Below are 27,335 nucleotides of genomic sequence, written 5' to 3'. Positions count from 1 at the left end.
AGTGAATGATGTTCCAAAATCCTGAAGGGTAAAAGGACACATTCAAAGTACAGTGTAGAACACCAGATTTTAATGTAACAGAGTTATGAAAAGTGCACTGAAATGGTTTCAGATTCCAGGCTGTAACTAACCTTTAAGGAATGACATTTGTTGAGTGAACAACAAATAGCCACAAAGAAGAATATCCACAATTATCACAACAGATTGAATGCAGAAGCAAATATGAGAATGCAGCTCTCTTCTGCTAAGCCAAATATTAGAGACTTGCAAAAATGTAAAGTAATACCACTCTTCTTGCTAAACTGGTTTTGTTTCAGGACATATGGTTATTGTAATAAAAATATGCTATTTACATTATATGTAATAGATTTACTGCTGTGATCTTTAAGTAAAATAATACATTTAAATTTTCTCAGTTTGAGTTTTTAAAGTGGTAATCATCCATGGTTATACGCCACATAAATATGGAGACACAGTCATTTTTTGAGTGTAAACCAAAAAGTTTGAGGACTATTGTGTAGACCAAACTCCTGACTTTACAAATGGGGAGCTCATGGGACTCATGCACTGAGGGGCAACTGGACCTGGTTCCCATCTCTGCAAACCGCTGCTCTCATGTTTTCACTGTTGGCGTCTTGCCCCCATACTACACTGTGGTACACGACTACCTTCATACGGATGAGCTGATTAGCTGCTCTCCAGTGAGACAGCCAGATGGAAGTAGGTTGTGATGGAAGTCAGCCGAGATGGGTCTTTCCCCAGCCTGGGAACGGGGGCCCGAGTGGAGGCCAGCAGGCCTCTTCCAGGCACCAGGTGCCTCTGTGTGGAGGGACGTGTGCTGAGGGGATGGGACCGTGGTAGAAGTGGAGAAAGAGCATTCTCTACTTCAGATTTTATGATTCTTGTTCTTACATACATGGAGCTTTTCTTTATCCCTTGACTTTTTCTCCAGGGAGTTTGCCCGTTGGAAAGTAAACAACTTGGCTCTGGAAAGAAAGGACTTCTTCAGTTTGCCATTGCCTCTCGCCCCAGAGTTTATCCGGAATATTCGCCTCCTTGGAAGGAGACCCAATCTACAGCAGGTCACTGAAAACCTGATTAAAAAGTACGGCACTCATTTCTTACTTTCTGCCACCCTTGGAGGTAAGCATCATCGCAATCCTGCGCTAACTGACTGTCGGATCATTGAATTATAGCTTTAAAACCCATGGAGTAGAGCTTGAGTCTTCCTGGGTCTTTGTTCTTCCCAGCCTGTTACCGCCTGAGAAATAGTTTCTTTCTGGTGCCTTTGAGAACAGTATAATCTCTTGACATCCAAATCGTGACATCCAGAACATTGCTATTTGCTTATAAGCATCCTCTTCGAGGAAGGGGTGTGGGGTAAGGAGGTGGGGGATTCACAGGCGCCTACTAAGTACTTGCCAGCAGGGGGCGCTCCCAGTTTTCTTTTGACAGCGCCTTCTAACCCAGAGGCTTCTCCACATCCTAGTATTTGCTGTGGCTATAGTTGTCAGACCCATAGGCAAAGAAGTAAACGTCCATTGAGTCCCTGACCCCTGCTGGCCTCTCTAAAGATTGGTAACTGGCCAAACAAATTCCAGTGGTTCTGGGCTGGATGGGGACGAGGTTGGGAGTGGGGATGGTGTAACCTGTGACCGAATCGAAAGCTCTGAGGAGCCAGGGCTGTTGCTGCCCTGGGAAGAAGAAAGTGGGATTTATGATAACATTTAGCTCACTGTCTGATGGACAAAAAGAAACTCTCCAAGGGTTTGGGCCAGCTGCCGGCATGTGGTAGGTGTTGACTGTTTGATGGGGAGGAGGGAGGTTGAACTTCAAGGCTCTTGCCCTTTCTGAGGGAGCAGAATTATCCATGGTGACTTCTCATAAACAACTTGAGAGAGAAAATTTTATCTCCCCCATGGAGGTAGATTGCCCGAGACTGAGATCAATAACGGATGTTAAATGGATAAGCTGGAGGGGAGGGGATGGGCTATGGGATGGTTAAAGAATGAGGGAAAGGGAGGAGGGCCCCCCGGGCAGTGATGCCCGCTGCCCTGTGCACTGTCTGATGAGACTGTTCTAGAACTCTTCTTCAGCAGGGGCAGCGGACTCCTTCTGAGCTCTGACTCTTCTGGCCAAGGGTTTCATGTTCTAACTGGTAGGGGATTAGGGAGCAGAAGGCCTTACCAATGAACCCATGTTGTTTGTGACAGGAGAAGAGTCCCTGACCATTTTTGTGGACAAGCGAAAACTGAGCCGCAAGGCAGAAACAGCAGGAAGCACTCCTGTCGTTGGGGGCAGTGGAAACAGTTCTGCCGTGTCCCTGGAGACCCTGCACCAGCTGGCAGCCTCCTACTTCATCGACAGAGAAAGCACACTGAGGCGGCTGCACCATATCCAGATAGCCACGGGGGCCATCAAGGTAACAGCTTGCGAAGTGCTGGGGAGGGACGGCAGACAGGCAGAGAGGAACCAAAGGGGAAGCCGGAGTCTTAGCCAGCTCCAGGTCAGCCAGGCCTGACTGAGGGATGTGGGAAAGCAGCTTCCTGACACATGCACAGCTGACCCTGAAAGGTGGTCCAGGTCTTCCCTGTACAGCAGACAGACATGTAGCTTCTACTCTGAGGCATTCTCTGGCCAGCAGACTGTTGTGAAGGAGAGACAAGGTCCTTACTCTGCAGAGGTCACATTCCGGTGAGGGATGAGGATATTAAACAAGTATAAAAGCAAAGTAATTTTAGATAAAGGTACAAAGAAAAGAGAGTCATAAGGTACAGATTTCCTGGGGTGAGAGAAGGGAGCAGATAACATTAGCCAGATTGGTCCAGGGAGGTCACTTCGGGTTTAGGCTTTGAGGCTGACATGCAAGCGATCTGAAGGAAGGATATTCAGACAGCGAGAACTAAGGCCCTGAGGCAGGAATCAGGTTGGTGCCTTAGAACACAGAAGATCGCTGTGACTACAGTAAGGTGAACAGGAAGACACTGGCACTAGATGGGGTTCAGAAGTAGACTAGAACCAGATTACATGGCCATGATATGGAATTTTCATGTCAAAGTACAGCGAAAAACAAGCAGATAGTTCTGAGCAGAGGAGTGATATGATCTCATGCATGTTGGAAAATGATCAATGGTTACTATAACATTAATAATCATAACTGTCGGGCGCCTGGGTGGCTCAGTGGGTTAAGCCGCTGCCTTCGGCTCAGGTCATGATCTCAGGGTCCTGGGATCGAGTCCCGCATCGGGCTCTCTGCTCAGCAGGGAGCCTGCTTCCTCCTCTCGCTCTCTCTCTCTCTCTCTCTCTGCCTGCCTCTCTGCCTACTTGTGATTTCTCTCTGTCAAATAAATAAATAAAATCTTTAAAAAAAAAATAATCATAACTGTCATCCCATCATCTCTACTTACAGCTAGGACATTTCTAGCAAAGTTCATATTGTTTTAGGGAAAGGAAGACCAATGACAATACTTGAAAATGCTGGATTATTTTATTCTAAATATAATGTCAAGGTAGCGAGTGGTGGTCAGTCTTGTATTATATGCTGCTTTTATCACACCCAAAATTGGAAGGAAATTTTGTTCCTTTATTTATTCGTTCAGTAGATATTTATTGAACACCTGTTATGTGTCGTGCTCTGCTCTGGCTCCTGAGAATCCTAAGAGTGAACAAAGCATAGAGAGTCCCTGCCCTCATGAACTTCACATTCTAATACATGATGTTAGGTGGGATCAATGATACGAAGGAATGGATTCAGGGAAGAGGAGAGTGATGGGGACACGGCACTTTCAGGAAGACCTGTTTGAAGAAATGCCATTTAAGCAGATCTGAATGGAGGGAGGGAGGGAGCGGCCACATGGGTATCTTGAGCGAGAGCAGGTGTGATTGCTGCGAGTGGGAGTGTGCGTGTTGCGGTTCAGAAATACCGTGTCAGGTAGCTGGGGTGCAGCCAGCAGAGGGGTGAAGAGGAGATGAGCCTACGGAGAACATTTTTTCTCTCCCCCTAACCTCCCCCTCCCGCCCGGTGGTTGACTGCCTGAGACGGAGATCAATAAAGGGTGTTAAGATCATGAGGGCATCACTGCTTAGGGAAGAGAAGAGAACGCGGGGTTGTGGAGACTGATGCCATCCATGGTCAAGGGAGGAAGGAACGGTGGCCCGCTCAGACAAAGCTGGCTGTGAGAGGTAGTGAGAAGTTGGCAGAGGCAGGATGTGTTTTGATGGTAGAGCCTCTGGGATTAGCTAATAAATTAGAAGAAAGGAATCAAGAGTCACTAAGATTTTTGGCATTAGCAACGAGATGATAGTGATTCTTTTACGAGAAGGACAATGCTGGGAGAGGCGCCATCTGAAAGAAACAAATCAGGAGCTTGATTTTAGACACCCTGAGTGTGACACTCCTCTTAGACATCCGAGTGGAGCTGTCTAAGAGGCAACTGGATATAACACTAGGATTTCAATAGAAAGGTCACGATTGGACATAGAAATCCGGCACACGGCTATATACAGATGTGTAGCTGGTATTTAATACTGTGGGAAAGTTGAGATGAGATCACTTGAGGAGTGAACGTAGCCTGTAAACGGCTCTAGGGCCGAGCTGAGCGGCAGATCAATACCCAGAAATGGGGAAGAGGAGGAGGAGCTAACAGGAGGCTGAGATCATGCAGATCGGTATGAAGGAACCAAAGTCCTATCACAAGACCGTGTGAAGCAAGTGTTTCTCAAAAGAAGGAGCAGACAGCTGTGTTAGGTGCTGTTGAGTAGTCGGAGAATGGACCTTCAATCTGGCCACATGGAGGAAACGAGCAACCTAGAGAGGAGGGGTTTCAGTGACAGGACAGGTTCAAAAGGCTGAGTATAGAAGGTTCAAGAGAGAAAGCAAGGGAGGAATCAGAGGAGGAGAAGGCAGTTCTTTAAGGGTTTTTGCTGTAAAGACAAAAGGTGGGCAATAGCTGGAGAGCAGTGGAAGGTCCGGGGAGGTGGAGATTTTGTTTTTAAGGTGGAGGATATTCGAATCTTGGCATGTTGGTGGCAACGACTCAGAAGAGAGGGAGAAGATGATGACGGAGGACAGGCAGGAGGCAGTTACCGGAGCAGCCGGGTGAGCGGGAGAGGCTGGTCGTCCACGGAGAGGTGGGTCTTACCTAGGAGCATAAACATCCTGTCCTTCGCAGCAGGAGGCATTCAGGTGACAGACCCCACACAGTCGCGTGTAGCTGCGGCGGGAGGATGCGAGCGTCCTTGTCTGATTGATCCAGTTCCTTGAGGACTCGAGAATCAGAGTCCTTGACTAAAAGGAAGGGAAAGAGATTGTTGAGAAAAGAATGTAGGAAATGGTTTCAGAAGGGTAGGGGTTAGGTGTTTCAACTACTAGATAAATGTGGTGGATTGGTGGGCAGCCCTGAGGACCCACGTGAGACCCACGGTGACAGTTCTAACGGGGACCCGTCCGCATAGCTGTCAGTTGTATCAAGTACAGGCAGGCATGGAGAGCTGGATTCAACAAGGAAGAGTGTGTGTTAGTGTGTATGTGTGTGTGTGTGTGTGTGTGTGTACACAAGATGAAAGAAAAAAGCAGCAAGGGAAGTGAGAGTACACACAAAGCTGTGACTATAGTGATGGACCGAGGGATCTGAGACCATTCAGGGATGGCAGAAAGTGAAAAGTTTCACTTTGAAAAGTGAATTAGGTCACAAGGTTAGAAGTACGTTTGATGATTTGTTGGAGGGAAGAGACCAGCGGAAGTGCAAGTGTGTGATGCTTAATATTGAGATTAGAGAGCGAGTTAGAGAAAAAAAAAAATCAGGTTCTGGACACGGCCATGAGTGTGGATGACAGAGACGGGGCTGGAGGCCAAGGTGAAGGGAGATGAAAAGGCTGAGAACCCCTGTCTCCAGCATCTGCTGGGCTGTGGCTAATGCACAGAGGTGAACTAGATTCTTGAGAAGAGATCAAGGCTACAGACGACCTCGCGAAGACCATTCATGAGACCGAGAGCACCGAAGAGAAGAGGTCAGCTCCGGGGATGTATGGAGTCAAAGTCTGAAAGAGGCCAATGGCTGAAGTTAACAGAGGTTGAGGGTACATTTGGGAGGTTGGTCTCTTAGGCAGCTTAAAATGACGAAAGAAGACTGTTAGTGGCATAGACTGGGTTTTATCAAGAAGACAGAACTCTGGGGAAGCCTTTAAGTCCTGTAGTGAGTGGGCTGTGTTGAAGGTGGAGAAGAACTGATCCTGCCTAGAAAAGAAAAAAAGGTCTGGATTAACAACGCCAACATCCCATTAATGTCCCTTCCCATCCTCTGACCTGACCAACTTTTCCCTTTCTGTCATGGCCTCATTTGCCTGTTGGCCTCACTTAGACTCTGTGGCCCATCGCTATCATCACTGCATTGGATATATTCTCCACTTGCCCTTTGCAGCCTCCTCATGCACCTGCCATCCCCTTAATTCAGGAGCTGAAGGATGCTTGCCTGACTTTCTTGCCTTATCTTTTTAACTAGTCTCCCTGTCTCCATTCTCAGTGCTTCTCCCTGATCACCCTCTCTGCCACTTGCATAAGAGCAAATCATCTCGTACCATCCCCCTGCTTAAACCACCACAGCCCAGCCATGGTGGCAGTGCGACTCAATGGAAGGAGCGTAGGGTCGCACCCAAGAGTCTTTGCTGCTGTGCCCCTGCTCGTGGTGATCTAGGCTAGGACAAGTTCCCAAACTACTCTGAGCCTCGGTTTTCTCAGTCTTAAAACTGTTGAATGATCAGAATATTTCTTACCTTGATGGCTTTCTGTGAGGATCAAATAGAAAAATAGATAGAATGCTTGAGACACGGCATAATTGGAGCTTGAAAAAGGATAATTCCTCTTCTTAACAAAGCCATCAGGCTGTCGGAGATCTATCTCTACTGTTCTTTTGTCTCTTTTCAGCCTGGCTCCCGCCTCAGCCCTTCACTTACCACTTCTGTCATGTAGCCCAGTCCTCGCCAACGAGTTGTCTGGATTCAAATATATGCACATCCCTGGCACCTGCTGTTGGTTTTGTCTGACTACCGAAGTGCTCCCTCATCCTTCTTTGGTCAAGTCAAAAAGGTGACTCCTTTGTGAAGCCTTTTCTGACTTCCAAGATAGTTAAATGTTCCTCTGCAGTGTCTCAAGCACATGCCTCTTTTACCGGGCTCATCATTTGAACTGTAATTGCTAGCTGACATGGTGACCTCTGAGACTCTGAGGTCCTTGTGGGAGGGACTGGGGTCTTATTCATCTTTGGTTGCCGGTGAGAGCATGAGAGCACAGAGTTTGCCACATTATGGGTAATGAGTAAAGGTTTGTTGACTGACTGACTGACTGACTGAGTCACTGACCCTGTTTTCCACATAGGTTAAGTTCTTCTCAGTGTGTGTACAAGGGCACAGTAGCACGGTCAGTTGAAAGAAACAAAGGTGCTCAAAGTCACTTGAGCATAAAGGTGATTGGGCAGGAGGACTGTGGTGAAGACTATCACAGATCTCCAAGGACGAGACACTAAGTGCCTTCCAGACACATGGGTCTTGTTGAAGGGCGGTGAGATGTCCAGGTTACTGTCTCTGTTTCTTGTTGGAACACGTGCCATCTGTTTTCATCTGCTTCATCTTCCGGCTTCTCTTGTGCAAGTTCTTTCCTTTGTTTTCTCTAGACTTTTCTGTACACCAGTGACTCCGGATTACATTTAGCTCTGCCTCGCTCTGGAGCTGACTCTGGCCCATGCTGAACACTGTCTGCTCTCTCAGCTGGGACCATCAGGGCAGGGACCACTCTTGTTCATAGTTGTAGTCTCCATTCCTGGCACATAATAATCGCTTGATAATTATTTATTCTGAACTTCAAGGGTGTTTACCACCACCCTATAAATTTTTCCTCTCAGTATCACAGTTCTAAATTCCTGGAGAAAAAAAGTCTGGTTCAAGGTCCACTTTAATCCAATACAAAGAGTCCAACACACAGTCTCAGATACGGCTCACCGAACTCCTCTCTTCGGCAAAGTCTGCACGTGGCGGAGTGAGAGATGGGAAGGCACCCAAACCACATCTATTCTAGTGCCTACGGCCTGCAGAAGCACTTTCCAGAACTAGAGCCACAGCCCATCCCCACAAAATGGGGCCACCATCCTTGGAAGTCTCTTTTTGGAATTCCTCCGGTCACACAGGGGGTGTGAGACGATAATTCATCTTCCACTGGGTCGATCAGCTTGGAGTTTTCTCTGGTGAGGAGTGCAGTGTGCTCTCCCCACGAGATACAGTTCAGAGAATCACAAGAGTACAAGGACCATTTAGTGTTTTCTCCTACTTCCATTCCTCTAGGCCCTCATCCTCACAGAGCTTAGCGAGGTCTGGAGAACCAGAGACCTGTCCAAGAGCACCCTGCCAAACGGGGAGCAAAGGGAGATCTTGGCACCTCATCTGTCCCCCCACTCTGCTCACTTGATAGGGTTGAGCCGTCCATTCTGTCTTGGCTGTAGAGTGTTCCGCCAGAGCCATTTCTTTGCTCTAACATACTTTTCCAGACCCACAGAGCAAGGGCCAGTAGGCTGGGTGCATCCCTGCTAGCTAACGTGCCCCAGTTGGCACTGCGGCCCCTGCCGCCCACTCGCCTCTACTGAATGCGCCTTTGCGACTGTGGAGTGGGCTTCCTGCACTGTCAGGATTCTGGATCAAGGGGGGTCGCCTGAGGTGCTCTGCTCACCTGCTCAGCCTTGGTGAAGGAAAAATCCTCCAGCACATCTGCCTGTTTTTCATTTCGGTAAGCAGGTGTGCTTCTACTTCCTACCCCTCGTTAGCCACTTGCTTTCACCAACACGGAGCGAGAGGCATGCCGGCCCCTTTCGTTTATCCGACCCATTGCTCGGAGACCCCACTGAAAACCCCACTCCGCTGCAAGGTTGACCCTTATCGGTACACAGCTCCACTGCAGGATTTGTCACGTTACTCTGTGGCTGGCGACATCCCCATTGGCACCTCCCCGTGCCCGCAGGTGTAACAGGAGGGCTTAGCGCAGGAGGGACTCTGCACCCTGAACGTGGTTCCAGGTCCCCTCGCGGTGGCCGCCACATGCTGAGACACCAGTAAAGCGCTTGATAGCGGAAGGCAGGCTGCCCGGCTTAGTGGGAAACAGACGTGCTCAAGTGAGAAGACTTGGGATTGGGTTTCGGCCTCAGTGCTCATCAAGGTCAAGTCATGACCTTGAGAAGTGCGTGGACTCCAGGACATGGAGTTACCAATGATTTGACTTGCCTGTAGTCAGGGCTTACCTTCGGCTTGTTCAGGTAGACCAATTATTAGAATATTAAACTGCTTCCATGACACTGGTAAGCCTGGGAGGGGAGGAGAGCCGCGAGTGGACGAGCCTGTTTCTCGGTGGCAGCGAACCCTCTACTTAATCGAAGGTGGGGGAAGGACTTGGTTTGATACGTTCCGGAACTTACTGAAAAGAGCCCACCCAAAACCCGAGTGGGTCCCAGGATGGCAAAAAGAAGCGATTCTCACAAAGCATCCTTACAAAGGCTTGTGTGAATCCCTCAGCGCAGCAGCCTGGGGCTCAACCCACTGCTCTTTGAGGCACACCCCATGGCTGCGCTCGCCCTGCCCAGCCCTGTCTCGAGAAGGGGCCAGCTCACAGTGAGCAGCCCGTTTCCGTCGCTTAGCTTCACAGGTGTCTCCCGAGGTAGGACAAGAGCAGCGGGGCCGCGAAGGGCAAAGGGAGGAGAGCAGGCTCGATGGAAGGAGGGCTTGCACGAGCCAGGATTTACGGAAAATTGGATGTGCTAATGAACCTGAGATCCATCAGGGCTTTCTGAAGGCAGGACAGTCTCTGTCAACAGACCAATTAGCACACAATTATTTTCCCTTTCTGAAAGCTTATCGGAGATGCTCTTTGAATGTGTGCGCCTAAGTGAATGGTGCTTTCCATTATCTCTATGGGTCCTTTTTGTAATCTGCCAAAGCTATCTGTGTCTGCTACAGAGAAAGCACAGGGTTCTCTGGACTCACCTTCTAGAGACTCTAGGACTCTCATCCCTGGGGGGAAGGGGTCTTCCTTCAGGCATCCAGCTTATCAAGTCAGTGCCCAGGCAATATCTGGAAGAGGACCCTCTGCGTGTCCTGTTTCCTTCCCACCTCCTTCTGTCTCTCAGGACAGAGGTGGCTCAAAGCAGAATGGCAGTGGAGAAAGCGGTGACTTTGGGTCCTAGCATCATCTGAGAGAGCCTTCCTCATTCTCGATCTGGCTCGGCTCCTTCCCTCTAAGCAAGTGACCGTGGGGATCAGAGTCTTTGTCTCCTCCTCGTTCCTGTCCTCATGCCACAATTAACAAAGGGAAGCAACCCACATCCTCTCATGACTTACCTAATTGATTGTCCTCTTGTGGAACTGACCTTTGGAAATAGCAAAGTCAAGGTCAGAAAACCGCCTCAGAGCCAGCCCGAATGCGGCCTAAAATGGTGCTGGTGGTGGGGACCCAGATGGGTGGGTGGCAGGTAGACAGGGAGGGTGGGGGCCTAAGGGGGAGGAGAGCAGCTGTTCACTGTTCTCCTCCTCGGTGGGTCGTCCTGCTCCTCCATGAGGCGTGTAGCTCCCTCCCTGCCTGGACCCAGTGCTGGTGAGGAGCCAGCTCGGGTGGGTGGATGGAAAAGCCAGCGCAGATCTCCACGACAGTGTGGTGGCCAGGTCACCTGGAGGCGGGGAGAGGCAAGTGTCCTAAATACCACACCCACCCACCGTCTCACCCGCCATTCCACCCTGCCCCTCAGTCCATCCCACCCCAGAAGAGTGGGCTCGTCCATGGCCACGGCTCCTCCTACAGGCATCTTTACATAGAGATGAAGACCTCACCTTGAAGGCAGCCTGGCCCTACCTTCCCACTGAGTGTGACCGCTAGCCCAGCAGCCGCTCACTCAGTACACAGCCAGTACTCGGCACCTAGTGCCCACCTGTGGAGGGAGGCAGGTGCCTGTATAATAGCCCCAACGCTGGGCTTACGGAAGCGTGTTTCTTCCTGTCTCTGAACTCCTGATGGCAGTGCCTGTGCCTTACTCAGGGTGAGTTCTGGATGCTCCTTGCACAGTTAAATGAATAAATGGGTGAGTGAGAGAAGGTGTGAATGGGTGGAATGAATCCAAGCCCTGCAGGTAACTAGCTGTGTGACCTTGAACAAATCATTTCACATACTGGCCAAGGGCTCCTCATCTGTAGTATTAGGATACAGTGGTCTCAAGCCATACAGTTTGTTTTGTCCCGGGTTCACATTCCGAGCCGAGGGCAGATCACTGAACTAGTTTGGATGAACTGCTCTGTTGATACTTGTTTTTAGACATGATGTCACCCAGAGGGGTTTAACTCTATTTTCTGCAGTCCTTTGACACACCCTCACAGGAGACAGGAGGAGACCGAGGACTCAAACATTAAAATCCTGTTTTAGCTACTCTCAGCTCTGTGGCCTCGGGCACCAACACTCTGTGAACCTTGGTTTTCTTCTTCAGAGAGTGATAGTAGTGAGGTTTGTGTCAGAGTTTCTGTGAAGGTTAAAAGAGATGACATTGGGGGATGAACTTGGCAACCGTAGGGAAGTCATTCCTGCCCCTGTCATGCTCTTGGTCCCATTCTTCATTCGGGCTGGGTTTGCTGCTTTTCGTGCGCTGTGTCTGTTTGCTCCTTGGTCTCTGTCTGTAATCACCTCTTTTTCTCCACATTCTCTCCTCTTTCCCTCCATTCCTATTCATCCTTCATGGCTCACCTCCCCCACGAAGCCTTCTCAGACTAATTTAAGTCACCAGGTTCTCTCCCATCTGTCTCCCTGCCTTATTTCTAGTCAGTATCAAACCAGACTTCATTTCTTAAAAGATTTTATTTATTCATTTGACAGACAGAGATCACAAGTAGGCAGAGAGAGAGAGAGAGAGAGAGAGAGAGGAAGAAGCAGGCTCCCTGCTAAGCAGAGAGCTCGATGCGGGGCTCGATCCCAGGACCCTGGGATCATGACCTGAGCCAAAGGCAGAGGCTTTAACCCACTGAGCTACCCAGGCACTCCCATGAGTATTTTTTAAGACTAAAACTACTAAATTCTCTTTAAAAATGTCATTTCTACTTTGCTCGTCACCTGGTGACTCCCCGCCCCCCCAACCCCGTAACCTGCAGGGTGCTGGACATTTTCACGACACACATTCCAGCTGTGTGTTACAGCTTATGCTCACCTCTTCTCCTGGTTTGCAGAGAACTTTCCTTCCCTTCTCTTCCTGGCTGCTTCTATTTCTCTTTATTATTATTCATTTCATTTTACTTTTTATTTTAATTTATTTTAATGCCTGTATAGTTCACATACCATGTTATATTACATCCAGGTGCACAATACAGATTCACTAAGATGTCTACTTATTCTTAAGGACCTGTTCAGTTGAGTCTCCTCTGTTGCTGCTTCCCTTCCGCTCCCTCTCTCTGCTCAGAGCTCTCTTTTCCTGAGTGTGCACTGACATAGGGCTTCTGCTCGACTTGGGTGCCTCAGTTGCACTGTGCACCTGCCTCTCCCCCAGGGTGTAATTTCCTGGAGGACACCGTGCATAACTTGCACATCTCTCCACTCACCTCTCTGCCCCACAAAGCCTGGAACATATTACACATGCTCTAAGTTACTGAGTATCTGCTATGTGCCAGGCACTGTGTTCGTTGCTGTTGACAACCTGGTGAATAAGGTGAATAGAAGCCTAGCCCTGGGGAGCCTTCAGTGTGTGGAGGACCCAGACTTTAACCAGATCTTTATGAAAAAGGATGGAAACTTCTACGTCTGCTGCAGGGCAGAGGTGCCCGGAACCAGGAGAGAAGGTCCAAGATATCAGGGCCAACTCCTTGAAGAACTCCAGGAAAGGCACTCTATGAATGTTTGATGAATTGTGCGGAATTGAACAGCGGCTGCTCAATAAATACTCGTTGATTGGTTGATTGATTGTTGAAAGCTCTTGGAGATCCCGGGAAGAAAGGGCCGCGGGTCCCCATCATTCTTATTAGGGAATTATTTCAGTGCATTTAAAGCTCCCCATTTTTCATCTTATACTTTAAAAACATCAGAGAAAAATGGATAGGCCAACTTTATAATATTTTAAAATGATTCTGTGGTGTTTTGGAATATTACATGGCTATAAGAGTTTATGTATATTTAATATACTTATTAAAATATGCAGTAAGCCCATGGCTGATTTTCTCTAAGGACATCTCAGTGGCGAGGTGGGACTTAAATGTTTAATACTAATAATAATACTCGTAACTCCTATTTCTCTAGTGCTTTTCATCCTCGGGATCCCTAAAGCTGCGAGCACCACATCGAGTGGATGCAGCTGGGCTTACCAGCCGGCTGACAGCATCCACATCTGGACTCCTGTCTCCCTCTGGGGGAGGGAGTGGGGGGACTCAGGCTTAGAGGTCTATCTTCTTCTGCCTATGTTGAATTTTTTCTTCCCAGAGGCGAATTCCCTTTGGCTCCCTTGGAAGCCACGCACTGTGTATAACCTGCCGCTGGCCGCCCTCCACCACCAGTACTCACTGAGTTAGAACAAGGAAGGAAGGTGGCTTCATGCCCCTGGGGGAAGGGAAACTCATGTGCTCTTGGGCTGCTCAAGGATAAGACAAGGGGCCTGAGGTCAGACGGCTAGAGAGGGAAGCACATAGGGCTGGTCTCCACTGGGCATCTAAATCCACACTGTGCCCTCCTTCTCTAGGTCACGGAGACCAGGACTGGCCCTCTGGGCTGCAGCAACTACGACAACCTGGATTCGGTCAGCTCTGTCCTGGTACAGAGTCCGGAGAACAAAGTGCAGTTACTCGGTAAGCGGTCCCGCCATGGGAGGGGTGTCAATACGTTTCACATCTCCTGAAAAACGTGGCTCACCGAGGAGCAGGAGAAGGTCCTGGGTGCCTCAATCGGCTAAACCCTGCCAAGGACCAGAACCACCAGGAGTTCTGGGACCCGTATGAGACAACTTTCCTCCATTCTTTTGGGAAATTTTTCTGACATGGTTTATCCTGCACCCAAGACTATTGTTCAGACCACTTGGCACCCACACCCTCCCACGTGTTAGTCCTCCCCGAGACCCCGTCACTGTCCTACAGCAATACCACACCCATACCTTGGCCTGGGTTGATGATCTCCTTTGTTGTCCAAAGAACCCTCCACTTTGTCCTAAGGACACACTGGGGAACAGCTCGTCTTTGCAGAGTGGTTATGGGGCCACCATCTCTAGCTCAGCTGAGAGCTTTACAAAATGTGAGGTCATTGGCTACCCCAAGAGTGGTCCCTACTTTCTCTCTCTCCTCTCCTTTACTTAGTCCCTACTTAGTCTCTCCTCTCCTTTGGGAGATCAAAGTCAGGAGAACAGTTTGAGAGGAACGGGAGCCCCCACTGGAGACAGAACTAGACAAAACAGCCTTGCAAACAGGAAAGCAAAAAGATGGGGTGGCCTGAGGCTGGGAGGTTAAGGGGAGGCGCTCAGCTCCTGCTGCCTGTCCCCCCGGCATCCTGGGCCAGAGCTATGCAAACCGATTCCAACAGAGCTGTTTGGCAATGGGAAAAGTTCATTTTTCTTAAGGCCTAACTGAATTGGACTCTGTTTAAGATATTATTGTCTCGGTATTATAAAATCAATAGCCCTCACCCAGGATCTACGATTATAAATTCCAGGCAACCTGAGCTAGATGCAACCCATCAGCACTTTCGGAATCCAGGAATATATAAAACAAAGGAGTAAAAGACTCCTTTCTCTAGAGAGGCGCCTCACGCCCTTAGCACCCCTCTTCTCCTGTCCCTCGGTGGGCTGGGTTTGCGTCTGGGAATTAGCGATGAGTGAAGTTCAGGATGTCTGGTGGTTCATTTGGAATAGTTTATGCCATTTAATTTTATAGCCCATCACTCATGCAGACATTGCTCGGGGCACTCATTTTATAGCAAGGGGAAATGTTATGGTGAGGAGGAGGGAGGGAGTGGGGGAGGTGAAGAGAAGGGCCTTGGAAGGGTGTGCGTCGAAAGCAAGCGTGTGGACAGGGTGTGTGGGCTGGGCTGCTCAAGTGCCAGCTGTGGGCACGCCATGAGGAGAGGAGAATTTAGGAGCGTTCAGAAGAGGAGGCAGACCTGGAGCAAGCACGACGAGCACCCACTGCTGCTGGAGTTCTGAGTCCTGCTCCGACGTCTGCCGAGACAAGGATAACACACTTTGGGCTCTCTGACCCACTGCTGCTGGAGTTCTGAGTCCTGCTCCGACGTCTGCCGAGACAAGGATAACACACTTTGGGCTCTCTGACCCACTGCTGCTGGAGTTCTGAGTTATGCTCCGACGTCTGCCGAGACAAGGATAACATACTTTGGGCTCTCTGACTTCCTGCCAAGGACAAGGTTAAGGGCGTGACAGTAAAGAGCTGGCAGATATTTGAGGAGAGGGGAGCTTATTGCATCCAGAAGTTCTCCTGTCCCTCACCCTTCTGGCACAGTCTCTCACAATGTCCCTACTGGGGAGCCTCTTGCAGGTCTGACCTCGAACTTAGCCCAGGCTGCCTGCCTCCAAAGGCCTGCCTGTCCTTCATTCATCTCTTGATATGTTTCCAACAGCCATCCTGAGTGGCTTGAAGCTGAATCGGGAATATATTCTGCTACTGGTAAAATAATACCCACCACAGATGGGTAGGAAAACTGAAGCTTGGAGCAATTTAGTGGATTATACCCAAGATCAGAGGCAGCCAATTAGAAAAGAGAGCTGGGCACCATTCACACCTGCCCAGGCTTGACTGAACTTAGGATGCCCACCACCAGCTAACTTTCCAATCCCCTGAAGAGTCCCCTGTACTGAGACAGGCAGCCAGTCCCAGTGATGCAGTATGACCTGACGGTACCAGGGGCAGGTCTGACACCAAGCCAATTTCAAGAGCACTGAGCTCGGATCTGCTCCCCTAGAGGAGCCTCAGTCTGCCCAGAACTTTATTTATGATCATATACACAAAGTGCTTGGTGTGGAGTCTGGCTGCTATGTACCAGCAACCCTTGTCCCCACTTCCTAACAGAGCGGCCCCCTTGGTCATCAGAACTGGGGTGGGAGTCCCGAGACGGGGGTCAGCATAACATCTCAGGATGTCTGCTGCTCAGCTCAGAGAAGCCAGAACCAGGATGGCTGTGGAAAGCAGAACACAAAGTCCATTAAGCCTTGATTCCTCCCTGTGAGGGCTGTAAGCTCTCCTTCCAGTTCCCATCCTAGAAATGCTGATGCGCAGCCAATAAGGCCATCCATGTGATATGCGGGCTCTCAATTTGGCTGACGGGAGGGGTTTGACTAAGCCTTGGGCTTTGATGCTCCTCATCTGCATTTTCAGACCCCCTCCCACCTGTCCCCGGGGGCAGCCTGGCCCTTTTTACCCAACCAGCTCCACAGGGTCAGGCCCTGGGGTGACCAACCATTCTTGGGCACAGAATGCACAAGTGTGCAGAGCCCCAGCTGGGGATCCTGCAGCCTTGAGTGTGGGACACCGAGTCCCTACCGGCCCTACCCCACAATCACCGGGACGGTCTTTCCCTAGGCCTGCAGGTGCTGCTGCCCGAGTACCTGCGTGAGCGCTTTGTGGCCGCGGCACTCAGCTACATCACGTGCAGCTCCGAGGGTGAGCTTGTCTGCAGGGGGAACGACTGTTGGTGCAAGTGCAGCCCCACCTTTCCGGAATGCAACTGTCCGGACGCTGACATCCAGGCCATGGAGGACAGCCTGCTGCAGATCCAGGACTCCTGGATGACCCACAACCGGCAGTTTGAGGAGTCAGGTGAGCAGTCGGCTGGCCCCAATTTCCTCCCTGGCAATGGGAAATGGCTAAGAGCTGCAGGACTGGAATGTGTGGAACGCAGTGTGGATCCTGGCTCACCCACTTCCTGTGTCCATGACCCCTAGCGGGTTATATCACCCTGCAGGTCTCAAGTGGTTATCTTTGTTGTCGATGCAAATGGACATGACCCCTACCAAAGAGATGCACTTTGTGGACGGAGTAAGTTCAGGTGAATATATTCGAGGGCATAGGCCTTGCCTGCACGTAAGGTGCACAAGGACTACTTGTTGAATTACTGAAGTACAACAAGCACCCAGTACATGCTGATGAGAGCTTGTTGCAGGTCCAACGAATGTCAGCGTTACCTTGAGATTAGATTCAGGACCTGATTTTGAGTCCTTGCTCAGAGCGTCCTTTTGAACCTTTGTGTCCCCTGACATTTTTATGTTGAAAATACAATGCCCAGGGAGGCGGGGCCTTTGGGAGGTGACTAAGGAATTGGCGCGCTTATAAAAGAGCCCCAGAGAGCTCCCTCTCCCCTTCTACCACGTGAAGACACAGTGAAGAGTTAGCGCTGCGCGACCCAGAAGAGGTCCTTCACCAGAACCTGACCATGCTGGCGTCCTGATCTTGAACTCTCGGGTCCTTGAACCATGAGAAATGAGTTTTTGTGGCTTATCAGCCAACCAGTATGTGACATTTTCTGAGAGCAGCCCCAAAGAAAAGATACTCTGTTACTGACTGGTTTTATGACCTTGTATTAGCCGCCCAGCTTCACAATACCCTCATATCCCCATCGGTAAAAGAGGGTGATCACAGTGGGTGGAGAGGAGGCTCACGTGGGAGAGTGTAGGTAAAATTCATGTATAAATAACTCTGGTACATTCATACACTTCAACACTAAACGAGCAATAGTTATGTGGGTATAGCTCAGAAACATAATGTTGGGTAAAACGAAGCAAAATGAAAAAGGTTATGTATTTTATATACATATCATATCAATATAATACTGTAACATGTATTAAATATAAGACATTTAATACTATTTATATGATGCTTTAAAACATACTAGCCATTTCCTAATATTTTTACAGATAAAGTTGTTTGTAGAAAACGTGAAGAAATATATGGTAACTATTGAACATCCAAGAGAGTGGTTGATAGAGAGGGGAAATTTATGGCCTTCGATTATATATTCTCATTGCCTTATTTCTCAAAAACAAAACAAAACAAAAGACTGAAGCCAATAAAGCAGAATGCCTAAATCTAGGTGGTGGGCATATGGGGGTTTATCCTGTTATTCCTTGTGCTCTTTTGTGAGCTTAAATGTTTTATAAAAAGAACGATGAGGGGCACCTGGGTGGCTCAGTCGGTTAAGCATCTGACTCTTGATTTTGGCTCAGGTATGTTCTCAGGATCGTGAGATCGAGCCCCATGTCAGGCTCTCTGCACTGGGTATGGAGCCTGCTTAAGATTCTCTGCCTTTCTCTGTCTCTAAAAAACAAAAACAAAAGACCAAACCCAATTATATACATGGTCGTTGTTAATATCATCACTAGGTATGATTCTCAAACCATTGGGAGAGGGGTAGAGGTGTGAATAACCAGGTGCTTGAGAAATCAGAATGAGCTGAGGCCCTGTGCATTGTCATTTCAAGTCCCAGACATGGCAGTTAATTGCTAACATTCCAGTCCCCACAGCCCCAGCTGAACTGGGTCGTGATGGTGGGACACGTTCAGTGCTGCTTACTGCGGGACATGATGTTGGGCTCCCACCACCATCAGTTATTTACTGCTAATGAGTAAATGAGGGCTATCTGGACCCCCACCAGTGGCTGCAGGTCCCAAGTAAGCAGATCTGAGCGTGAGTTCAGCAATCATGCTGTGCCCAGGAAGCTCCGAGAACTCAGACTTGCAATAGGCACTGAGAACCAGAGAGCATCTTGCTTCTGGATTAGCCACGGGAAAGAACAGGAATCTGCCAAGAGCCGAAGCTTGAAAGAGACAAAGGGTGTTCCAGAGTCTGAGGAAGGACGTGGACGGGAGAGGCTGGGCGCAGGGACTGGAGGTTTCTAAGCCGCTTTCTGAGCTGGGTGCTCCGCGTCTCTGTCCGCACTCACCGGCCATGCACTCGTCCCTTCGTGACTGCCGCACAGCTCCTCCGGGGTGTCTGTGGTGTGACTGAAGGGCACAGGCCTGTGGCAGTTGTGAATGATGTATAAGGAGTTACAGAGGGAGAAAGCGGTGCATCCAAGGTCATTGGCAAAAGCAGCACCTCTGGTTTGAAATTCAGAAGCCTATTTCCTGCCCCTTCCTAGGGGCAGGAAAGAGAGAAAAGAATCCGAAAGTTATTGTTTATGGTATGTTAATTATTTTCCAAATAAAGCTGTTGAAAAGGAAATATATCCAAGGGCCTGGGAGAGTAGGTGGAAAGCCTCCTTCCTCAGGCAGGGCCTCACCAAGGCCCGCTGGGTCTGGGCAGTGCCCTCCTGCCCCTCCCAGGGTCTGCATGGTGCTCCCTGAGCACCACTCTGTGTCCTTGCCCGCAGAGGAATTCCAGACCCTGCTGAAAAGGCTGCCAGACGACAGGTTCCTGAACTCCACGGCCATCTCGCAGTTCTGGGCCATGGACACCAGCCTTCAGCACCGCTACCAGCAGCTGGGGGCCAGCCTGAAACTGCTGTTCAAGAAGACCCATCGGATCGTCCGCCGGCTCTTCAACCTCTGTAAGCGCTGCCCCCGGCAGCCTTGCTTCCGCCTGCCCAAGGAGAGGTGAGCTTCCCAGCTGCCAGGGCCCAAGCTCGGCACCTTCCCATAGAGTGGCTGAGGCTGGGGGTTCCTCTGTCCCACATGGGAGAGCCAGCCGTGGGGACCCATGTGAGGCCTTGGGAGAGTCTCCTGCCGTCTTTACCTCCTTATGTGTCCTGCTCAATTCTGGCTTGTGTCTGAAGTGAGGGAGAGGAAACAGAGGCTAATTTTACTTCTGTATAAATTACGGTAGATCCTAATGTTATTCTAATAATACTCCAATTCTCACTCATTTTTACTTTAAGGCTTTTTTTTTTTTTTTTTTTTTTTTTTGGGAAGAAAGGGGTGGAGTTATAGCTCACACTCCGACAGTATATGGTGAGAACATGCACATCAGGTTGTTTCACACAAGTGATCACTCTCAGTCACAGGAGGGGAAGGCGAGGCAGGGCTGCCCGGCCTCCAACGCTCACTCCTCCCCAACCTTGGGTGCCCAGTGGGTCAACAAGTGCACACGGCATGTCCTGATTTTAAGCAGTGTGTTTGGGGGTCGGGGGGTATTTGTTCATTGGGAAGATCTAATAAGTACACAGAAACCCCAAAACTGCAAAATTTTAACTATGTGGTGGCCACTTAAAGTCACATTCCCAGAACATAAATCAGAGGCATGGTCTAGTAAAAAGCGGGAGCCGGAGAGAAAAGCCACCTCGGAGAAGGAAGTCTCGGCCAGACTGTATGGGAGAGATGTAAATGGGGCGCTGGGGGGGCCTTGCCTCACCCGGCAGAGGTGTCGCTCGCACCGAGGCCCCAGGAAGGAGGGAAGCATGAGTGGAGAGCTCAGGCCAGCAGAGGCTCTGAGGCACTTACCTGGTTTCCGAGAACGTGCCGGCCAGTCCCGCGGCGTCCCTGCTCTCGCGGCGTCCACAGAGAAGCCGTCTGGGGACACATCACCAGTAGACAATAACGTCCAATCCTGATCCCTGCCGTGCATTACTTGAAAACAGCACGATGTGATAGAGAGCGGCTGGGTGGTTCTTTTGAAAAGGGCGTCACGGGAGACCTCTTTGAGGGGGGATCAGAGGAGCTGAGATGTAAATTGGAAGAGGGAGCCAGCCATAGGAAATTCCTGTTCCTGGTGGCAGAGTGACAGAAGCAGAGGGAATAGAAAAGACAGCAGTGGAGAAGTGGGAAAGAACCTGATGGGACGCTGGGAAGCGGGGAGAGCCAGTTGTGGGACAGTCTTACCTGGAAGGCTGACAAGTGCAGAAGGGGTTTTGATGCAGAGGCTGCAGGGGATCTCCCATAGGCTGCGGAGGGAGCGAAGGAGGTGGTACTGGGGCAGGACGGGGCTGGCTGTTTGCCAGGCAAGTCTGGTGTCAAGTATTTCTGGTGTTGATCTGTCCGTCAAACGTTGCGCTGTGGGCCTGACTCAGTTATTCCAGAGTGGTGTGGCAGGGGGTTTCCATCATGCAGGGAACTTGGGGCTCTTGTCCTGTTGGTCAGTGTCCTCCCACCGTTGGGGGAGACGGCGGTGGGCTTCCTCTGACTCTCTGTTTATGTCTACCTCCTTCCCCAAGGTCCTTGTCCTACTGGTGGAACCGAGTCCAGTCACTCCTCTACTGTGCAGAGAGCACCCTTCCCGGCACCTTCCTGGAGCAGAGCCACAGCTGCACCTGCCCCTACGACCAGTCTTCCTGCCAGGGCCCCATCCCGTGTGCCGTGGGGGAGGGGCCTGCCTGCGCCCACTGCGCTCCGGACAACAGCACACGCTGCGGGGGCTGCAACCCGGGCTACGTGCTGGCACAGGGAGCGTGCCGGCCGGAGGTGGCCGAGTCCCTGGAGAACTTCCTGGGGCTGGAGACCGACCTGCAGGACCTGGAGCTGAAGTACCTGCTGCAGAAGCGGGACAGCCGCATCGAGGTGCACTCCATCTTCATCAGCAATGACATGCGGCTGGGCAGCTGGTTCGACCCCTCGTGGAGGAAGCGTATGCTGCTCACGCTCAAGAGCAACAAGTACCAGCCGGGGCTGGTGCACGTGATGCTGGCGCTGTCCCTGCAGATCTGCCTCACCAAGAACAGCACCCTGGAGCCGGTCATGGCCATCTACGTCAACCCGTTCGGGGGCAGCCACTCTGAGAGCTGGTTCATGCCCGTGAGTGAGGGCAGCTTCCCCGACTGGGAGAGGACTAACGTGGACGCGGCCGCCCAGTGCCAAAACTGGACTATCACCCTGGGGAACAGGTGGAAGACCTTCTTCGAGACAGTCCACGTTTACCTGCGGAGCCGGATCAAGTCCCTGGATGACAGCTCCAACGAGACAATCTACTACGAGCCCCTGGAGATGTCCGACCCCTCCAAGAACTTAGGATACATGAAAATCAACACCTTGCAGGTCTTTGGCTACAGCCTCCCCTTTGACCCGGATGCCATCCGGGACTTAATTCTCCAGCTGGACTACCCGTACACTCAAGGTTCCCAGGACTCTGCCCTCTTGCAGCTCATAGAGCTCAGGGACCGGGTAAACCAGCTTTCCCCACCGGGCAAAGTCCGGCTCGACCTTTTCTCCTGCTTGCTCCGGCACCGGCTCAAGCTGGCCAACAACGAGGTGGGCAGGATCCAGTCCTCCCTGAGGGCTTTCAATTCCAAGCTTCCAAACCCCGTGGAGTACGAGACAGGCAAACTCTGTAGCTAATGGGGGCCCCGCTCCAGGGCTGGGGAGGGAGGTGGTCCAGGGTGATCTGCCGATCCCGGGGCGCAGAGATCATCCGAGCCCTCACCTTAGTGCCAACAGGGTTCTCCCCTGGACTTGCAGCACCCAGCTGTTGGGACCTCAGGGCTTGGCCTGAAGCAGGGAGGAGAGAAAGAAACCGCCACTGCACACACGCACTCACCATGTGCGTGCACACGCGTGCACACACACGCATACACGCTCACTCACACAGGGAGGCTACAACTCAGCAGCCTCAAATCTGTAAAGTCGGTGCTTTCGAATGATGCAGTTGAAGCAGAGGAGCCAAGGGAGAGATTAAGCAAAAGAACCAGCCAAACCATGAAAAAATAAATCCTGAAAAGTGATTCTTATCATTCAAGGAAGCAAGAGGGGGCACAGCGGTAGGAAATAGAGCAGCTCCTCCTCCCCCTCCGTGGAGTCACTTTTATATTCTTTTTAACCTGATTTCTTAAAACGGCGTTGTTTCGTGATGCCCCATGTTGGTTCTTACTTTTGTATGCTGCCTTGTCTGTGCCCTCCCAGACAGACTGCTTCTCAAGCCAGCGCCCCTGGGAAACTCAAGGGGACACTGACAGAGGACCGCGCGGGCAGGCAGGCGCCTTGCTCTGCGCCCCCCTCCTCCCTCCCTCGGCCCCCTTGCTTCCTTGGCCTCACCACTTCGCTCCCTGTCCCCCTCGTGGTCCAGCCGGAGCTCCTCTTGCAGCAGCACCCATTCCGCCCAAGAAAGCAGCTCCGTCAAGTTAGAAAGAGACGATGTATAGGGAAGTGTTCTTTTTTAAAAACAAAACAAAACAAAACAAAAATATTTATTTTGTGATTGTTTTCTTTGTCAATCTGCTCCAGCCACATGAACATATGAGTAAAAGTTTACCTGGTTTAATATATCTTCTTAAAAGGCCTTTTTTTAGGGGGAAATGAGAAAAAGAAAGAAAAAAGAAAAAAAACAGAGTATAGGTCCCGGGGCTGCCTGGAATTTTTTTTTTTTTTTTAATTGCTCTATGTGTGATACATGAGTATTCATGGATGGTGGATATGGCTGTGGGGGAGACTGGTTGATTAGTGTGTGCTTTCACAAGTGAATGATGTCTGGCTTTACTGTGTGTGTGTGTGTGTGTGTGTGTGTGTGTGTGTGCGCGCGCATGCACGTGTGGCGCACCTGTGTTTATGTGGCGGTTGTTAAATGAACGGAGGGAGGCAGAACCTCCCAGGGTTATCTTGCTACCCGCCTCCCTCCCACACCTTCTTTTCCCAGGCACGAGAACTAGCACAGGTCCTACAGCCAGGATTTCCCACTATCAAGAGGGGAGCATCCAAGTCCCTGTTCACAAGGGGAACCGCAGGCTTTGTGCTCGGTGCATACCTGTGAACGGAGGCTGCTCTTTGCTGATGCTGCTGCGGACATCAGGAGAGTTCCCCACACTCTCTGCACCTTACGAAGGATGCAGACATGGCACTGGTTTTCTCCATCCTGTCTGATGACCACTTTCACAGCCTAAAAAGCAGATTGACATACACCATACAGAATAAGGCATCATTGTCACCATAGTGTCTCCCCCAGGTGGTCTGAGAAGCATTTCATAGCTAATCTCTTGGAGAACCACTGCCCTGTCTATTCTCCACAGGCTCCAAGTACAATGTGGAGGCATGATGAGCCCCATTTTCTTCAGGCAAAAGTCACCACATACATACCAAATGCTCTATTCCCAACCTGGGCTATAGCTCTGCCAGCACAAAATGAACTGGGAGATGAAAAGGATAGTCATATCTACGTGTCCCCAAACCTCCTATGTTTATTGTTGCCTAGAGAAGAATTCAGCATCGTATTTTTAAAATTTTTTTAAAATTATTTTTATTAACATATAATGTATTATTTGGCCCAGGGGTACAGGTCTGTGAATTGTCAGCCCTATACACTTCACAGCACTCACCACCATATCAGCATCATATTTAATCATGGTACCATATTTCAACCCACAAGGACCTGAAATCTAGCATTTCTTTCTTCCCAGTCCCCCTGGAGCCCTCCAGGATAGAAATCCAGAGTGATGGGAGAATCTGGGGTAGACGCAGGTAGTGGCTGTCTATTTCCATTCAACCACTGCTGGCTTCGGGGAATTTATACCACACCACTCATCTGTGGAAGACGGAACCAGCAGACATCACCTTCATCAGTTGGGGGCTGACATGCCAGAGGAGTGTGCTGTTGTGGGAAGGGGTAGGAGGGCGTTGATACTGCCCAGTGATGGGGTCTGAGAGGTGTAGGACAGATATCAGAGTCCGAGTTTAGCACTGACTCTGGATGTCTACATGCTGTAGATTGGGTGGTCACAGGCTCTCACCCATGAATTAAAGGCACACCATGCACAGCGTGAGGAGGAAAACAACTGCAAAGATGTCTGCACCCAAAGCCAGCAGCGTACACCTTCAGTGGCATAAAGGTAATTGCCCTGGTGAGAACAGAGTCAGTACGCAGGGGCCGGTGCCACCATGGAGGGGTGGGAAACCTCAGTTGTCAAAGTCTCTGACTCAGACCAGACTGGGGGAAAGGCAAGTGGTGCTGTGCTTCTTAAGAAGGGTGTTATGTCTTCTTATCTCACACTCCTTGTCTTAGGAAGGCTCTGGGAAGATGATGGTAGGATGTATTAAGCCTTTAGAAATATACGCACCCAGGGGCACCTGAGTGGCTCAGTGGGTTAAGCCTCTGCCTTTGGCTCAGGTCATGATCTCAGGGTCCTGGGACCGAGTCCCACATTGGGCTCTCTGCTCAGCAGGGAGGCTGCTTCCCCTTCTCTCCGCCTGCCTCTCTGCCTACTTGTGATTTCTCACTCTGTCAAATAAATAAATAAATAAAATCTTAAAAAAAATATATATGCACCCAGTTACAAAGATTTCCACTTCTTGCCTGCTTGAAGGCTTAAACCACAGAGCTGAGCATATCAAGTCCATTTAAAAGCACTCTTACATATTGGTAAATATTTAGGAGTGCCCTTGTGAGCCCAAATGCAACTACCATATTGACAGAAGGCCTCAAAGACATTATTAATTAATCACTATAGAAGAAATGTTTATATTTGACCTACTCATCTGTTATCTGTGATGGATGTCTGGCTTTTCTGTTCTGAGACAGTGATGGGGTGTCTGGAGTACCAGAGCTTGGGTCAAAGCAACAGACTCAAGATTTTGCTTCTGGAAAGCAGGTGAGAGAAGGAGGGAGTGTGGAGGGGATAAAGGATAGGCAGGTAAGATTTCTTAGGAGTTTTTTAATGGCTTGAAGCCATGCATTCAGCATGGAGTTTCTCAGAAAGCTAGGCTAAGAAATGCCACAATGTGAAAAGGCTGTCCATGGTCAAAATTGTCACCTTGAAAGTCTATTATAAGTCAGAAGATGTGAACAACCTATTCTTATACACAGTTGAAAATAAAGAATTGTCATTAATTAATTAGCACTGGGCTGTCAATGTTGGTGAACTCAATGTAGAATTAAGAGCCAAATCACAATTCAGTTATTGGATATAACAATCAGGAATCCAAGCCTTAATTGTAACCCTGAAGAACTAATATATCAAATGCTAATCTGTCTTAATGCTTGAGACTAATACCTCTAATACTAAATAACACATTTAATGTCCCCTGGTAATAATATAATGCTATGTTCTGCAAGCATATTCATGCATCCACAGTCAAAAAAATAAATGAAGATCTATTCAAATACAGGGAATCACAAATATTTCAGATCCAATTCTTGGCTTCTTTTCCCAAATAGGAGAATAGTCATCGTGACGGGCAGTACTGCCTGATGGGTAGATGGAATGTATGGCCTCAATAATGTCTTGTCCCCAAATAGCACCTCCAAAGCCCGTGATTCCATTGTGTGAGTCTGTTCTCTTGCATATAGGAAAGATCTTTTTTTTTGCCATTATATTGTGTATGAAAATTAAAATGCCTTTAGGAAGAAATAAGTCTTAGAAGTTAACCACTGGCAAAATCGAGGATTAGGTATTTGGAGCTGCAAGGTTTTTAGAAGCCATCTAGCCTACCTGTTTCTGACATGAGGGAGAAGAGGACAGAGAACTTGCCTGAGGTTTTATCTAGCAGTGAGGAAGAAGAACAGCATTCCTTCCCTCCCTCTCTGTGCGACAGAATGATAGCTGGGTCCTGGGAGATGACAGGGACCCAGTTTCAGGGCTCGCGAGTGTGAGGATGGGGAAGGGAAGACATGTTTCTGGGAAGGAGAAGAGCACTTCCTAGGGGTAGGAACAGCCTCCCATCTTTTCCTGGGAGTGGATCTAGCAAAAGTAATCAGCTGTTGTAACAACCGAAAGGCAAAGGCTGAAGTCTCTCCCCTGAGAAGCTTTAAGCACGGAGTAGCCATGTTTCCAACTAGGCTGGAGACAGAGGGATCAATTTGCTGGTTTCCTGATAACTCTATCAGCTCAATGATTTTTAATTACAACATCCTGCCTCCAATTGCTTGCTGTTTTCTCTACCATCAATTAGAGTTGGAATACCATTACAAATCTGGTAACTTCTGCAAACCATCTTTGTTGTGAGGGCTAGAGATGTCTGAGTACTGACAACACATGAAGGCCCTAGGCTGTGCAGTCCCTAAGGCAAACACATGACCTAGGGCTAGGGCCATGGCAGAGAAGAGTAATAGGGCAACAGTCTGCTGTGTGCTGAGAGTTTTTGCTCTGTCCAGCAGCAGAGCGAGAAAATAGACTAAAGGAGCTACTGAGACACAGAACTTGCCCCTGGTCTGGAAGGGACAGGTTGACAAATTCAGGTTTTGTGACCGGCTATAGACACACCCAATAGGTTTCTTATTCTGTGCCTGCCACTAGCCAGCTCTGTAACTGCGAACAAGTCAATCCACTTCTCTGGGCCCCCGTGTGCTCCCCTGTGGACAAGGGAATTGGATTTCTCACGCAGATATTAGGGGTCCTTCTACTGCTGTCCTTTCATGCCTCTAAAGGCGGTGTGGCACAGGAGACAGCACAGGCTATTAAGTCAGATCTGAATTTGCATGTTGGCTCCACACTTGTATTTAAG

The 27,335-nt window shown here is 49.7% G+C and overlaps 1 protein-coding gene across 2 annotated transcripts in view; it reads left to right on the top strand.

The window, feature by feature from the left end:
* BRINP2 (BMP/retinoic acid inducible neural specific 2) overlaps window positions 1–23,210 on the top strand; it is a 107,612-nt gene extending 84,402 nt beyond the window's left edge. For both annotated transcript variants that reach the window (XM_032318909.1, XM_032318908.1), the window contains exons 3-8: window positions 953–1,143; window positions 2,214–2,422; window positions 13,731–13,836; window positions 16,570–16,806; window positions 19,355–19,577; window positions 21,131–23,210. In XM_032318909.1, the coding sequence (XP_032174800.1) occupies window positions 953–1,143; window positions 2,214–2,422; window positions 13,731–13,836; window positions 16,570–16,806; window positions 19,355–19,577; window positions 21,131–22,247 (2,083 nt within the window). In that variant the 3' untranslated portion in view covers window positions 22,248–23,210. The remainder of the gene's footprint in view (window positions 1–952; window positions 1,144–2,213; window positions 2,423–13,730; window positions 13,837–16,569; window positions 16,807–19,354; window positions 19,578–21,130) is intronic.
* Window positions 23,211–27,335: the final 4,125 nt, after the last annotated feature.

The sequence above is a fragment of the Mustela erminea genome, chromosome 17 (genome assembly GCF_009829155.1).
Source record: "Mustela erminea isolate mMusErm1 chromosome 17, mMusErm1.Pri, whole genome shotgun sequence".
NCBI classification, from domain to species: Eukaryota; Metazoa; Chordata; class Mammalia; order Carnivora; family Mustelidae; genus Mustela; species Mustela erminea.
The sequence above is the reverse complement of the archived record's forward strand: the minus strand, read 5'-3'. Positions and strand labels throughout refer to the sequence as shown.